The sequence below is a fragment of the Nematolebias whitei genome, chromosome 3, assembly GCF_014905685.2.
Source record: "Nematolebias whitei isolate Nwh7 chromosome 3, NemWhi1, whole genome shotgun sequence".
NCBI lineage: Eukaryota > Metazoa > Chordata > Actinopteri > Cyprinodontiformes > Rivulidae > Nematolebias > Nematolebias whitei.
In genome coordinates, this window is record NC_056500.1 from 13,649,498 (window position 1) to 13,666,292 (window position 16,795).

A 16,795-nucleotide genomic window follows, 5' to 3' on the forward strand; every position below is an offset into this window, starting at 1 on the left:
ATTCTATTCCATTCAAGTATTCTATCCTATTTTATTTGTCACATGTTGTTTTTTTTTCCGGTTTCTTCCCACAGACAAAAAGCATGAATGTTATTTTAATTGATAATGCTAATTTGTCTCTAGGTGTGAGCATGAATGGTTGTTTGTCTCACTGATCATTGTCAAACGGCTGTGGTGGCCACCTTGAATGAGGCTGACTCCAAAAATGAATAAATTGTAGACGGATAGAATTTACTTGAAATAGTAATAGCTACATTTTAAACAAGGTTCTTGGTCTGGTAGCACTCAGTATATGTGTTAGGGGTTACTCTTAACATTTTTAGGTCAATATACAGTATGTAAAATGAACTAAGTTATAGTTGTTTATATGTGTTTTAAGGTCAGTTGGCTTTAGATGTAATCTTGAAGTCGTCAAACTACTGTACTTTCTGCAAGTTGCATTAAAATGTGTCAATTGGCTTGACCCACTGGATCTCCAATCCAATGTGCAAAAGTTCTTATCCCTACCAACTTTTCAAAATAAAAGATAGGATGTTGAAGCTATCATGACCTGAACTTCTTATTCAAACATTTACGCTGCTTTTACTGATGAATGAATGACCCACAGCTCAGAAATGGAGTTCACAGCCTCCATCTCCTTTGAAAAGCAAATCTGGGATTATGAAGTTAGCGTGTTAAGGTGTGCCTAAGGAGATGTCAGTGGATTTAGAGTGAACCGTGTTGCTGTAAATAGAAGGCAAGAAGTGAAGAGGAAAAACACTAGAAGGATGAGAGGGACAAAGTGAGCTTTTATTTACAGCTCTGTAATCAGAATCGGTTACGTCAGAGGATTGGTGTCGCTGCTTAGGGAATTTCTGCAGGTAGCTGTCGTTCCGTGTCCTGTGACTTATGCAACACAAAACAACTGGAACTGTTAAATGGAGTGCGACATTTTTCCAATTTTTTTTTCTTACCTAGAGAAAAACTTTTGTTGTTGAATTGTTGCTAAAATAAGCAAGTTTTTCCCCACAGCAAATGCAGTTTGGACAGAACCGTGGCTCTAAATGTTCCTGTTCAACCTGAGAAAACACCATCTCTACTTTCCAAATTCATGCATCCAAAGCGTACTTTTCCACCTCCGCTCTGAACTAGAAAGGGAGCAGTGTTTGAGCATGTTTACATAACTGCAATTTATATTTTTTTGAAAGGTGGAGCTTGACTTGATGGTGGTTGAGCTCACGCAGGATTTCCACCATGTCTGCGTTCAAACCTGAAAGATCACAACAAGCCAGTGGTGGTTTTGTTATGTAGAGATATTTTATCAGTATGACACTTAGACAAGTAAATCACAGAATTCTTTATTTACCAATTCAAAAATATAAACCCAATTTACTTGTAAGATGTCTGCCAGTTCCTCTCCCCACCTTTAGTTTGTAAAAAATGTATTTGGCTATTTTTAATCCAGTTATCTTAATGATTCAGTGCCCATTAACCACACGAGTTAATGGACATAGTTTCCTTTGTCATCATTTGTCCTGTATTTGTTTGTATTTTTTGTGGGTTTTAACATGAGCACATTCTAAAGCAGCACATTTAAAAATCATTTTCACAACTTACGGTCCAGCACAAGACTCTGGAAAGCTCTTATAGTCGCAACTCTTCTAGGATGCTCTTCACATATTACTTTAGTTGTGAGCATAGCTGTGAAAACGTGGTTTGTGGAGGGAGTTGTGAACGTGTGAAGTTAGAAAAAAAAAAACTATACAGACCAACCAAACAGGAAATTTAATTCACCATTAATAAGTCATTATCATGAAAATATTGGATTATTTACTCACAAAACTGTAATAAATGTGGTTCTTATTTATTTTTTTGTGAATTTTTTTTAATTTTTTTACATAGTTCATGTCATCCACAAAGAGGTGATGTAGCACCTTCAACACCCCCAGTTCTCCTTGTTTGCAAGACCAAAACACGTTTACTTTTGTTTAAATGTTCAACTGGCGGCACGGTGGCTCAGTTGGTAGAGCTGTTGCCACTCAGTGAGAAGGTCGCCGGATTGAATCCCGGCCGGGACTTTTCTGGGTGGAGTTTGCACGTTCTCTCTGTGCACGCGTGGGTTTTCTCCGGGTACTTCGGTTTCCTCCAACAGACCAGAAACATGCATGTTAGGCTGACTGGTAACTCTAAATTGTCCCTAGGTGTGAGTGATTGGTTGTTTGTCTCTATGTGTCCCTGTGATGGACTGGTGTCCCACTGGTGACATGGTGTCCCCCCGTCTCTCACACAGTGATAGCTGGATATGGGCACCAGTGATCCCCACGACCCAAAAAGGAAGAAGTGGGTAAAGATAATGGATGGATGGATGGATGGATGGATGGATAAATGTTCAACTTGTCGTTTTTGTTCCATGTTCAGATAAAGGTTAACGTTGGGAAAAATTAGATGTATTATTAGGCCTGTCGCAATGAACAATAAATCAAAATGAATGAAAATGATCAACCTCATTTTCATTTGTCCGCTTTATCGTTTCTTCGTGTGTCTCTCTTTCTACTGAAGACACTGGATGACAAAAAAATTAAACTCTGGTGCTCTTCACTGACCTCTCCCTTTCTCTTTTCTCTTTAAAATCCATTTAAACCGTCCAAAATTGTGTATTTGGATGATTAAAAGCAGCTAAGCTGAGAAGCTAAGCTACGAGCTAATCTAACAGGCCGACCTCATGAAAACAAAACTTTGTTATCGTGACGGGCCTATCTATGCATTATTTTGTGTTAATGTTTTACAAAAATGCAACTTCTATTTTTTTTTATTGTGTTTGTTTCTCATTACTCGTAATTAGCAGGGGATATTGATTATTTTGAAGCACGACCAGTGTAGCTAATTATAGCCCCACTCCTCCACAGCCTTCCCTGAAAACTAACCCAGCTTCATTCTTGGGAGAGAGAGAGCAGACACCACAAAGAGCTGTCACACTGCCAGGAACCTTTTTTTTTTTTTTCCCTCATTTGCTTTAGATGAAAAGACACCAGTGATGTTTCAGGGTCTTAGTGGAGACAAACAGTGTGGGTTTGATGTTTTCTGTAGCTATAATTGCTGGACTACAGGAGTCCATGGTCACAGGTGTGACTCTTTTCACTCAACCCTTCTGTCCAGACTGAGCTGTTAGCCATGTTTCTCATCCTCTGCCGTCTTCTTGTCTCCTTCATCAGGAGTTCTGAAGGACTACCTGCGTGAACTGCCCTACCCTCTGATCAACAAACCGTTGTATGAAGCCGTGCTGGACACCATGGCTGTGAGACCTCTAAAAATGGGCGCAGCGGGGTGCGAGAACGATCAGGCGGACTCTGAGTACACCGTCAGGCTGCTGGAAAACCTGCCAGAGGTGGAGAGGGTAAGCAACAAAACCCGTTTGCTTTCTTGCCTCTGCAGCTGGTGGTACTGCTGCAGCTACTAATCAGAATAATACGTCTAATTTGTCTGGGCTTCTGTGTGTGCGCGTCAGATGACTTTGCGGAAGCTGCTTGACCACTTGAAGCTTGTGGCGTCCTACCATGAAGTGAACAAGATGACATGTCAGAACCTGGCCGTGTGTTTCGGCCCCGTGCTGCTCAGCCAGCGTCAGGAGGCGTCCTGCCACACCAACCGCGTCTTCATCGACTCTGAGGAGCTGGCGAGCGCTTTGCACTTCAAAAAGCACATTGAAGTCCTGCACTACCTCCTGCAGCTTTGGCCAGGTGAGCCCCCCCCCCCCCCTTTTTTTTTTCTTTTACATAGTAGGTGTCACAGCTTGAAAGAATCATATTTACATTCAAGTCATGCGCCTCGTCTTTATATAGGAGCTTTACAAATCACTAGCAGCTCTGTGGTTCAGCTCTACAAAGAACTCCTACGGGGGCTGGGCAGCTTTGATCCTGCAGGCTGTAGACGGTACGGGTGGGGCTGATAGCCACCAGCCTCCATCTGCTGGCTCTTTCCACAAGTGCTTCATCATGGTTGGCTGAGCTAAACAGAACCAAGCCCAGAAAAGCCAATCCATGAGGCGTAGCCCCTCTGTCCTGAGATAAATCACTTACCAAGGAGAAACCATCAGTACCAGTTTGACTCTGCGCAGATCATCTGTCCGCATGCGCAGCTGTCTGTGCCGTGAGACGCATGACGGAACCTGCCCATTGTTTCAGTCGTGAGTGATGATAAAAGGTGCAGCGAGTTTTTGCTCGTCTATTGGGTTTATTTTTTTATACAGCTGAGACCAACAGACTTGTTTTTTTTTTTTTTTAAATGCTACTTTTTATTTTTTATTTTTTTATATAATTTAACTGTTCTGAACTTGGGTAATAAAAAAAACAAGTTGTTTGTAGATTATGAAAAATACCTGATCTGTCCCAGTTCAATTTTGGGATTAAGTCCAGATGCTTCGTATCTGATGCTGAATTGTATTGTATCTTTTTTTTTTTTTTTTGCTGCTCATGTATCTTTAATGAATCAAACTGTTTGCAGTTTATTGAGATTTGTGTCGTATCTGCTACAGATTTCAGATACACAACCCAAGTACGTAAAAACGAAATTAGCTTTCTGTTACATAATGGAAAAGACACAAAATTAGACTAAATTATGTCATGCTATCACATTTTTTTTAATCCGCAGCCCTGCAGCATTTTGAAAAAGTATTTTCAACATCACACCACAAGTTTTATCTCTAAAATACTTTGTTTACCTCTGAGCACCTAAAGGCTGCAGCGTTAAACCAGATGTTCACTCTGTGCCAAACTGCATCTTTTAACTCCCACATTGGACCAGACCTTTGGAAACCAGTAAAGCAGAACACCCTCAGCTGTTCAGGAACTAGAGAAGGAACATACAGAAATAAACTGTTTTTAATGGATTTTTTTTAGAAAGTCACACCTGAAGACAAACAATAACTAAGAACAGATCCAGACTCCTGTTTTCAGGTGATGTAATAACTCAGACATTTTTTTTTTATTCCAGGTTCAAGCTTTTGTTTACACCCTCACCTCCACTCTGAACCTCGTCTTTGACACGAAGCGCAGGACGTCTGGACTGTAATTAAAGACATTCCAGACTTAACCTTACCCTTCAGCCCCCAGAGCTATTATAGGATATTTTCAGCCGACTCTTCTCGCCTCACACATACACACATACCAAACCCAGCAAGGCTCTGTCGCTTGGGCTTCTGCTGCACGTCTCTGCACAAACACAAGGGCATCTGATGGCTGCTGGTGGGAAACACACGGGCGGTATTTACAGGAAGTGCAGGAGGGCACGTGCACTAAAGAAATGCAAGTAGCCCTGGTGTGTGTTGAGTCTGTGTTCATATCTGAGAAGACCAGATTTATTTGCCTCATCGTATCACTTGAACAAGCAGCGTTTGGGCATTTGTAACAATTATGTACAGTAGTCCCTCAATTATCGCGGGGGTCACGTTCCAGACACCCCCGCGATAGGTGAAAAACCTAAAAGTAAAAACGTTATATTTATTTTAGTATTTATTTTAATATTTATAAACCCTTCTCACACACTTGCAATGTTCTTAATGTTCTAAACTCAAACCTACGTAATTTTAACAACATACATAAATGTAGCTACTAAATTTTACTCACCAGCTCTGCGGAACAGCAGCAGCTCAGTTCCACTTGGTTCTGGTCTGACTTGGTTTTGTTTCTGCAGACCTACCCTGCAGCGACAAACGTTTTAAACTCTTAAACCTACTCATTTTAACTGCAAAGTACTGCAAAATTTACTCACTAACTCTGCAGAAACAGCGGCTCAGTTACATTGCTAGTTCTGCTCCGATTCTGGTCCAGTTCTGTGCAGCCCTTGAGCACCGAAAAGCATTTTGGCAGCAGCCGGACTTTCAGATGGCCAGCACAGGACCAGACGGTGGACCGACTGAGTCCAAATCTGGATGAAAAAAGTCCCGGTGTATTCCAGAGAGAACGCCGGACGTACGGCGGCGCCTTCCCACTCAGAAGTCCTCGTGGACCGGCTACCAGCTCTCAGATTCACCGATAAACACGGATAAACAGTCCTTTAGAAACAACATTTAGATAGGGTTTACCACTCAGGCACAGAACATAACATTTCATAAAGTAAAAAAGTACAAATCTTTCTTCTCCGTCCTGCAGCTTTAGCCAGAAATATTGAAATTATAGGGACAGCAAATATTTATTTTTCTGTTTTCTGCTGACAGTTAATGATTTAATTGAGGTCATCAATGAATCATGTCTGAAATGAAATGATGGTGTCTCTGACAGGAGGATAATTTCTGTTTGTTTCAGGTGATAATTGGTTAAACCTGTAGCCTGAGGAGCGTTGTGAGGTGTGCACCCACCGCACTTAAACACCACCAACGTGCTGACTGAACTGAAGCCAACACGGCTCATAACTCATCAGCATTTCAGCTCTGAAACCAGCTGAAATGTCATTTTATTGTCTCTTCCTTGACTCAACAGGCAACATAAACTGCAGCGCAACTTAAAATGTCTGTTTTTGTTCCCAGTTCCTGTTGGAAAGACTAGAAAAGTGCAAAAGTGTAGGTACGCTGCTTTCGAGTGCTCCTTGTTCCTTTTCATGTTGCATTCACATGATTCCTTAATGACTTCCAAACATGGCGTCACTTTGGTTAACTTTTAAGGTTGATTTAGTCACTTGGTTAATAACAAACAGCACGACTGGCAACAGAATCTCAGTGTGTGGTGGTTTGTTCAGATTTTACATTAAGCAACACCTGCCTTATAAATGATTGTAGTTTGGCTGCTCACAAAAATGCTTTGACACAATGTTCCAGCTCTTGGTGATCATTCATTAACTTGAGTTTTAATTGTAACTACTTTCCACTAAAAATAACTCTAATGAAAGCTGATTTATATTTATGAACCCTGCTAGAAGAAGTCATTATAATTTAATGCTGTGAGCAACACAAGCTACAACCCCAATTCCATAAAAGCTGAGATATTATAAAAGTAATCTGAAGAAATTGCATTTCATTTGAAAATGCAGCGTGAATGCTTATTACTGAAGAACTTGCTAAAACACCAGCTGAAATGAGCTAAAAACATGCTAAAATATAGCAGAAATGGAAGAAAAAGCCTAAGTTAGCAGAAAGAACACATGGGTATTTGTTGAATGAGGTTTAGATTAACAGAAATTGGCACAAATATTTGGAAATTAGTATAAAAAAAAAGAAGCTGAAATTAAAAGAAAAAAATAGCTGAAATTTAGCTGAAAAGGCAGAAAGAAGCTTAAACTACCAGAAGGAAGTGGAAGGAGCTGAAATGAGCTAAAAAAAAAAAAAAAAAGTGAAATTAGCTGATAAAGCTAAAAACAGCTAAATAGTAGCTAAAATAGCAGAAAAAGCGTAAACTAGAAGATATAAGCTAAAAGGAGCATAACAAGCTGAAATTATCAGAAATAAATTAATTACTGGTAGGTTGAAAGTAGCAGAAATGACCACAAAAGACTTGAATTTATCTGAAAGCAGCTGAAATTAGCTAAACATTGCTGAAAAGTTAGCTAAAAGGTATAGCTTACATTAGCAGAAGGACGTGAAGAGAGCACAGTTTTGTCCAATTAGACGGAAAAAAAGCAGAAATGAGCACAAAAAAGTGTCAATTATCAGAAAAAAGCTGACTATAGCAAAAAATAATAATAAAAAAAACAGCCAAAAAGTAGCTCAAAAAGCAGAAAGAAGCTGAAATTACAAGAAGAAAGTGGAGAGAACATATTTTTTGCTGAATTACACAGAAAAAATTGAAATGAGAATTAGCTAAAAAAGAAGAAGCTTAAATTAGCATAAAAACAGCTAAATAGTAGCTGAAATAGCAGAAATAGTTGAAACTTGCAGAAATAAGCTGAAAGGATCATGAAATTGGAAGAAACATAGTTAGCAAGAAGAATCTGAAAGGAGCACAAAACAGATGAAAAAAACAGCTGACATTAGCTGAAAGTAGCTGAAAATAAAGTTTAATTTTGCACAAGGAAGCTGAAAGAAGCTGAACCAGAACAAAATGTGAAAGGAGCAATAAAAGAAAAGGTTGTAAACAGATCTTAAGATTTGAAGGCTGTAAAATGAGATCATTCATTTTCTATGAGAGAAAAGTGGCAGAAAAGGCAAAATATTTCAAAAAGCTAAAGTTGCACCAATACCAAAAGTCATAGCAGGATAGTCCTGAAAGAGCTGAACATTTTGGTATTAGTTGAAATAGCACAAAAATTAGCCCAAAAACAGCACAAAAAGAGTCAGAGTCTCTGACTTTGACAAAAATTGTGGAATAAAAAAGATGCAGAAAAACGTACAGAAGAAAATCGGATCACAATAGTGTGAATGCTTCATAAACATTCACACAATAAAGCCAAAGAGTTGAAAATCTCATAATCCCATTTTTTATTCACATGAAACATAGTAAACATACTAAATATTTAAATTAAGAAATTTTACAATTTTTGGAAAAAAACAAAACACTTTTAGCTTTACACTGAGCCTGCATGTCACATGATGCCAATATTTAATTGATTTCAACAGACTAAATCCTGGATGAGATGATTGCTGGTTGGGTTGTGGGTATGTTTTGTGCTTTAAGCTTGATGACGACTTGATTAACCTTCAACAGACGGTTTGCAGTTTTTACGAAAACATTATTTGTCTTCATTGTTTGAACACGCAGCAGCTGATTAACTAGTTTTGCTCTTTGTCTCTTTGTCAGTTGTGGACCCCCATGACCAGTCGTCCTGTCACCCCCCTGCAGCCTCAGTGGCTCCGGCCTCCTCTGACCTCCTGTCAGCTCCTCCTCTGCGGCGGAGGAAAGAACGCCCCCAGGTCCTGAACTTCAGTGAAGTAGACATGGCTGGCGTCTTGAGGCCCAAGCCGGGACGTCTGGACAGCCCTAGCAACCGCTACGCTGGCGACTGGAGCACCTGTGGTGAAAATTACTTCCCCTCTGAAATGCCGCCGCCTGCCAGCAAAGAGGAGGTGGACTACGACGACGTGCCCTCCGAGGACACGGAGGCAACGGAAGACGTCCGGGACAAGCAGGAAGACACAGCAGAGGAAGACAAACAGGAGACGGTCCCAAGCTCTGCGTCTGATCCCGCTGTGCAGGAGAACCCTCAAAAAGAGGAGGTGGTGAGGGAGGAGGAAAATGATGAAGAGATGAAAGATACTTCAAACAGACACTCATTAGAGGAGGAGGACGCAGAGGAGAGGAGGTTTAACCACATCCTGTCGCCTCGACTGCCTAAAGAGCACACCTACCAGGCCTACATGAAGATCCAGGACAGGGGGAACCTGAGGGACCTGCAGGAGAGCATCGACACCCTGATAGGAAACCTGGAGAGGGAGCTCAACAAAAACAAGCTCAACGTTGGATACTGACCGCTGCACGCTCCTAAAGCTGGGACGGATTCTGGTGCTTTGAAACAGCTGCAGCTTTTCATGGAGAGCCTGTGGCGGGAGGTGCTGCTGTGCAAAGTTACAAAACGAGACAAAAACTAAGAAACGGGGCACTTCCAGTGTTTGTACCTTACCCATAAACATTCCATAAAATCCCCCCCACCCCCCCACCCCCCACTACCACCAATATGGTTGATGTTTTACTTGTTTTTACTGGTTTGTTGTTGGTCCAGTTCTGTGTTCCATGTTGTTGCTTTTCTTCTTATTAGAAGAACCCATTCACCCCTCGAGGGTTTACAAGGTGCCTTAATTGTGTGAAGGTGGTACATCAAGAGGAAATTCCACCCTGAAATAAAAATGTCACCTTCGTTGAGCTCGATACAGCCATCAATGTACCAGCTGTGATCCTATGAGGTACGCTGTTTAACTGAAGCCAGTAAAAGAAAAGTATTTTCCAAATATTTAGTTACAACAAACCTGTGAACCTTCTTCAAGCATTCTCTTTTTAAAGTACTCATTGCAAAGTCAAAAATCAAGCATGCTAAACAAAAAAAAGGTTATCCTGAACTATATGAAATGTTGCAATTTGAAAGAGTTTACAACAATACTTTTCCAGATATATATTGTATGAAAATATAAAATGCGGGTCTGCACTCAGTGTAAACAAAGCACTCTGCTTATTGCACCAGAAATCACATGGAAGCTTAAGTCACTGATTTTGACTGGAAGCAAACTTTATACAGTAGTCCCTCGCTACTTCGCGCTTCGCTTTTCACGGACTCGCTCTATCGCGGTTTTTCAAAATGAGATTGGCTGATTGATTGATGGATGAGCCGCACGATTGGCATGGAATTTTTATTTAAAATAAATTATTTAGCATCTACTGCACCTTGGTGCAACCCACACTGCAGGATAAGCTTCCTGCTGCAGCTGATCAGCTGGTCTCTGTGCAGAGCGGAGAAGTGGGCGTGGCCAAGAGCGCTTGCAGATGGCAAAGAGCAGAGGAGGCAGGGAGCTGAAATCATGACATTCTGTGCTCTTTTAGAGTGTTTAGAAACACTGTTTAGAATATTACAATAGTGTGGGAAGGATTTCGGGGCTTCAGAGTACAGATCCCCCATCGATAAATGAGGGACTACTGTAAATGTTTTTTGTCTGGTCTTCATGACTTTGCAATGAGTAAAATACGTTAAATACCCTAAAGATTTTTATGAGATAGTAGATTTCTGGAACAGTACTGTCACAAATGTGGCATTTAAAAGATTGTAAAGTCAGTGTAAGACTAATTTCCCTTGAATTATTATTGAAAGCAATAAAAAATGCACTCAAATTAAACAGGACACAGACTCGGGTGTTGTTGGGCCAACCTCAAAACATTTTTGGCTCAGTGAGAGGACAACGTGTAATATTTAAATAAGTCCTATTGCAACCAGCGAGAAGATTGGATATTTATTCCAAAGCTGCAACTTTCATTTATTTTAATTATGTAAACAGTGTCAGCTCAAATAAATCAATATTGTATAGAAGACAAGGCGTACATTATTTTAAAGGGTGGATTTCCCATTTTTTACAGCAGCACAGAGCTTTTTTAAAAAATTTTTTAATGAGTTAGCGCGCTATTCAACAATAATGCACTTATTAGGCGAGCAGTGGTGTTGATTACTGTTGCGGTTCATACAAATCAATTGATTCTGGCTGTAATCTGAAAAAAAAAAGTGAGAAACAGACACGTGAAACCTCAAAGATAGATTTTTTTTTAAATGTGTATTTGCTGTACAAGCCTTTCATTTGATACAGATACGGCAGACGCACCACAGATATGTTGGATTATTAAGCGGGCAATAACTGATTACTTCATTTATTTGATTTCTTGTTTTTATTTAGATGAGAACACAGATGCCATTTTTGTTTCTAAATAAATAGTTCCTACATGACAGAGAGTGGTTAGCTTAGCATAAAAGCCTGACAGCCTTTTGTTCACTCCTACATTTGATCTGTTTCATAAAATCAGCCAATATAAACGTGGTACTAGTCTTCTCATCTGCAGCAAGAAAACAAATAAGCTAAAGTTGATAAAAAAAACAACATAAAACAGACGTTGTGAAGCACAATTGTGAAACTAGGAGGCCTCAGTTAGCATGACTTAGCTCGCTGCCTAAAGCGATAAAGGAGGTTTTCATCAATCCAGGGACTTAAAATTGATCAGTATTTAACCTATATGTATATAACTATATAAATATATTGGGAGTGTATTATTTTTTACAGGATATATTTTCGTGGTGTATTTAAAAACCTTGTAGTGTTGACCTGGAGCTCCCTCTGAGCTACACATGTTAATGTGCTGGATTATTGGTACAACTTTAGCTGTAAAATATATGACACAACTGAGCTCCTACAAGTAAAGTGATTTTATTTTGTGTATATATTTGACAGCATTTTGTGTCTCTGGTGGAATAAACATATTCTTTTCTAGTGTTTGTTTTTATTAAGGTCCTGAATGGTCAAAAAGCTTTACTGACTTAAGCAAGGCTCTGTCTCATCCGCCATTGTTTTATATTTATATGTAAAATAAGACTATTTTGTAATGTATGCTCATATGTGTGACTGATAAACTGATGATTGCATTCGTTGACTTTTCTTCCAAAGGATCACAGAAGCAGAAGCGTGGTCGAAAGGTTTGACCCTCCACTTTTATAAACTAAAATTAAATAGTTTGTTTTACTCAATGGACAAGTTAAATTTGGATTTATATGGATAGAAATACCTTTAATTTAAAAACCAAAACTTGTGAATTTTGAAGAAATAACTAATAGAAAACTTAAATTTGCAAAATATTCTATGAAACTGATACAAGGAATCACCTAAAAAAATGAATTTTTTCATTAGATCTGTTTGAAATTTATATATATATATATATATATATATATATCATGCATAGATTGTTGCACTGTGTCTAAGTAAACAGCATATCTGTAAACAACCAGGTTAAATGTTCTTTCCATAGATACTCTTTAATATCAAATGTAAAATTATGTAGGAAAATAAAAAGATTTTAGTTCATATTTTTCCCGTATTCTAGCTGTCGGTCCATTTTGTATGTGACCAGAGCCTCATGTTTACAAGTCCTTTACATATTTATTTTTTAATCTGTGCAGATTGAACTTTAAATTTAAGAAGCATTCCAGCACGAATAAATTAATGTAAGAGGCTCTTGGAAGTTAAAAGTTTGCAAAGTAAAATGTGTGACCTCAGTGTGTTGCACCCGGCATGAATCCAGTTCAAATCCTGTCAACAAGTTTCATTTTAATCATTCACATAAGCAAACATCTGCCTTGTTGTGTTTTAGATGGTGTCAATCATTCCTGACTTGTCTCCAGTGTCCTTTAGAGAAGAAAGAGCCACCCTTAAAAGTGTCATGGAACAGAAAAGTGCTTTGTTGATCCTGGAAATCACATGGTCATAATAAAATGTATTATTTTACATTCCCATGTTGTGCTTTTCTTTCTATTCTATCTTTTTACTGTTTGCTGCCAAAAGCAAAGGTAATCACATATGAGTGAAACTCCTAAAAAGTCATCATCAGTTGTAACTCATCACCTTATAAAGTCAACACATTTCAACATGGCTGCCACAGCTAGTCTAGCCCAATCCGTGAATGTTCAGATATGGCGTGGTAGTTGCTAAGAGTCAATCACATGTTCTCTGATGTGAACCTTTACCAACCATTTTCTTAACATAAATGATCTTGGTCTGTTTTTAAAAATACATTTTGGTCAAGTTTCTGGAAGAAATTCAATATTTCCCAGTATGGGTTTCCATTAAGTACATTCACGACCTTGAAATATCAACACTTAACATCATGAATAATGTCCTGTTTCTTTAAACCTTCAAACAACGGCCTCCTTCAGGAAGGGAAACGTGTTGGATTTTCAAACTGAAGGTAATTTTGGCAGCTGGACTGTATCTGAACTTGAGTTTGACAGCTCTATAGACACAAAGTTTAAATATTTTTTAAAAGGAACATGTTAAATTCTGGTAAATCATCCCTTCCATGAGTTTATTTGAACGGATTTGATCAAGCAGTTGGCAAATAAAACCATTTATTCTCCTTTAAGGACCGTTTTAGTGAATCTTTACGGCCTTGTGTTGATCTACACATCCTCCTGTCATTCATAAAACCATCTCTTTCTACAAACACGCCTGGTTTTCAGCTCGTGGCTCCATAACACAAACAGTCGGCGAAATGACTCGACATTTTCTGTAACCTTTTTTTTTGTCCACTGGAATCTGAAGGGAAAGGGTCATCGTAACTTTGCCTTGTTGCTTCAGACTCTCCTCGGCTGTGGAAACACTGTAACCCAGCCTCAGCTGAGTTCAGATACATTTTCGGGGAATTGCCCTTGCTGGTTTGTGGGAATCTCCCAAAGCGACTTTAGGCTTCTGGGACATTCCCAGCATGCAGCTGCATTTTTGGCATAAAGTAAAATCTGCTGTGTTGCTCCTTTTATCACAGCTGCACAAACAAACTATCAAGGCATGCAGGAAGACATAAAGCTTTTTTTTTTTCTTTCCCAAAATGAGTTATTAACTCAAAAAGAACAGAGACAAGTGTCTTTTCTGGCAAACGGCACGAGAAGTCAAAGCTGCCAGGAGTCTTTCAGCACTTCTCAGTCCTGTTTGATGTCACTTCAGACGGTTCAGGTCGTGTTCAAGGCTGCACTGAGCAGATTCTGTGAGAAGAAGAACAAACCTGCGGCATCGTACAGCCATGTTTACATTCCCACATCTACTTCACCTCAAACCATCCAGTTTGGAATTAATGTGCAGATTCTGTCACTTTCGGTTTGAAAATGTTTACAGAAAAGATTTCCTGTCCGTCCTGTAAAGTGATTTTTGGATATTTTATGTGGCCTAAAATGAAAACGATTGAATCCAGCTGAAGTATTTTTAACACCCTTTTGAATTTCATCTGTAAACATCTGGATCAGGGGTTTATATTTAGATTCAAGTGCTGGCTCCAAACTAGTACTTTGTTTGCATTTGAGCCACACAGCTGTTCTTTCTGTTCCAATAAAAGCAAGAGTGGATTCCCACCGTGAACACAGAGGCAGACATAACAGCACCGGGCCTGTTCGGACCGTCAGGGTCGCCGCTCCATGTCAGCTGGTCTGAAGGAGAGAACTGAGCTGAACTTTTGTTCGTTTCTAATTTGGGAGAGAAGCGATACGAGTCTTGTTAGGTAAACATCCTTGACAGCCACCTGCAGGTGAAACCAGACCTTTTCTCCTCGCCTTTGTCTTCTCATGCGCTCTTTTAATCTTCGCTGACCTTTGAGTCACCGTCATGGCTGCAAGTCAACCGGCCAGGCGCACAACGAGCACACTGTCTTTGCCTCACCTTTCGTTTTTTTTTTTTTTTTTCCTTCAGCAGCGTTTATGTTAGCTTTGTTACTCTGAAATATGTCAGATGGTGCAGTTTGAAGGTGTTTTTCTAGATTTATTGATATGAAATTTGGAACTGCAGGTATGCGCTCAATGTAAACAAAGCCTTTAACTGGCTATATTGAAAATAATGTGGAAGTTTGTGTTACATGACTGACCCACATGAGGCTGGACAGAGTCTGCAGGTAAACATATTTGGCAAAAATGGTCAAAAACACAGGACACAACCTCTCAGAGAAGACATTTTTGTGCAAAGTCCAGGTTGTGGACATTACTTTTTTACTCACCTTGAGCGAACTCGCATGAAAGACTCGGGAATTGTTTTACATCAGATGCCCTTCATGAAGCAACCTGGCCTCGAACCTGCAGCCTCAGAATTACAAGACTGCAGAACTGACCACTGAGCTACAGCACCATGCACCATGGACAGGTAGGATGTTTACATTTATGTTTAGATATTACACATTTACGGCCATTTGACCTGTCACTGAGGAGTTTTGAGATACAGTATTTGTGCACAAGTCTTTTTCTGTTATGTTTAAACAAATCAAATTGATTTAATTAGGTTTAAAAAAAAAAATCAAATGTTAGTTTAGAATTTGTGAAATTTAAAAGCAGATTAAAGTTAATAAAAACAGCATGGTGCGACAATAAATGCACACATTGTATAACTTGACAAACCATCACTGTGTCACAAAACCCAAAGTGTCGGGCTGCTTTGGTTGAGGACTGTAAATACGATACAGCAGTGTGGGTTTCCTAAAATGTTAAATGGGAACATATTTCCACAGACCATAGACACAGACACTATAGAAAGCAAATAAAAAAAGTACATATATAGTTTTAAAAAGATAACTTTTGACTAATCTTACTATAAAAGTCAAGTTTCTTTTTCGCCACTTCAACAGTAAAAAAAAAAAATCGTAGAAAATAATTTTATTGTCAGTTCAGTGACAACAACAAGAGCTGAAAAAAACAACAACTGGATCGAATACAGATGATTATTTTTATTTTTTTTTGGAACTTATATATTTTCTTCCTCCATTAAAACCTGCAGTTTTCTGATTTAGGTCGGGGGTGGGGTGTGTATTTGGATAATTAGTTTTTAAGATGTAATTAGCTTCATAAAAGGTCAGTCATTTAGTCGGGCTAAATCTTAATGAAGACTGAATTTTAAAAGTTGTACTTCCACTTTACAATGGCGTATAGGTATAAATGTGTAGCTACAACTGGGGGGGTGGTGGAGCAGTGGTTAGGGAAGGTGAGCCTGTGTTTGGAAGGTCATCAGCTCAAGTCCCCTGATGGCAGCCCTCTGGTCCACTGTGGATGCAACAGGAAGGACATACGACCAAAAACAGCAGCCGAAAGAGAAACAAAATAGCTAACGTTGCGGTTAGTAATACATTTATAAACCATTAATAAATGATTTTTAAGCAGCCTGATTCAATGTTTGAACTGTATTTAAAAATGCTTTCAAATGCATTTTCAAACTCAGAAAACATTAATAAATACTTCAGCATAGTAAAATAGTACCAAAAATGCATTATTATTAAAAAGTTTGTGTATACGATATTTCAGGTCTTTAGATGTGTCTTTTTGAGTTTAATGATAATGTTTGAAATGAACTGAAAAAAAAAAATCAAGTTCAGTTAAATGTTGCTGTGCAGTGATTACAAAAATAAAATGCACTAATTGTTGTTGTTTTTTACACTTTGAAGGGAAGAAAACCTTTTCAGAATAAATCTTAGTGACTCCAAAAGCCTAATTTCTAGGAGCGTTAATGAACACGTTCAGGAAGAAGTTAAGGACCAACTTTGATTTTGAGACTCAAACCTTGGTGCGACCTGCAGACCCAGAGTGCACATTCCAAACACAGTGCTCGTCAGTAGGGGGGCTATAAACACATTTTACTCAGGTCTCAGCCTTTCTACTGTTTTTTTTTTTTTTTTTTTTGGGGGGGGGGGGG

The 16,795-nt window shown here is 39.0% G+C and overlaps 1 protein-coding gene across 1 annotated transcript in view; it reads left to right on the top strand.

Moving 5' to 3' along the window:
* Positions 1-9,532, top strand: part of syde2 (synapse defective 1, Rho GTPase, homolog 2 (C. elegans)) — a 48,918-nt gene extending 39,386 nt beyond the window's left edge. The window contains exons 6-8 of the mRNA XM_037698012.1: positions 3,192-3,373; positions 3,485-3,716; positions 8,703-9,532. Of these exons, the coding sequence (XP_037553940.1) occupies positions 3,192-3,373; positions 3,485-3,716; positions 8,703-9,370 (1,082 nt within the window). The 3' untranslated portion in view covers positions 9,371-9,532. The remainder of the gene's footprint in view (positions 1-3,191; positions 3,374-3,484; positions 3,717-8,702) is intronic.
* The last annotated feature ends 7,263 nt before the right edge of the window (positions 9,533-16,795 follow it).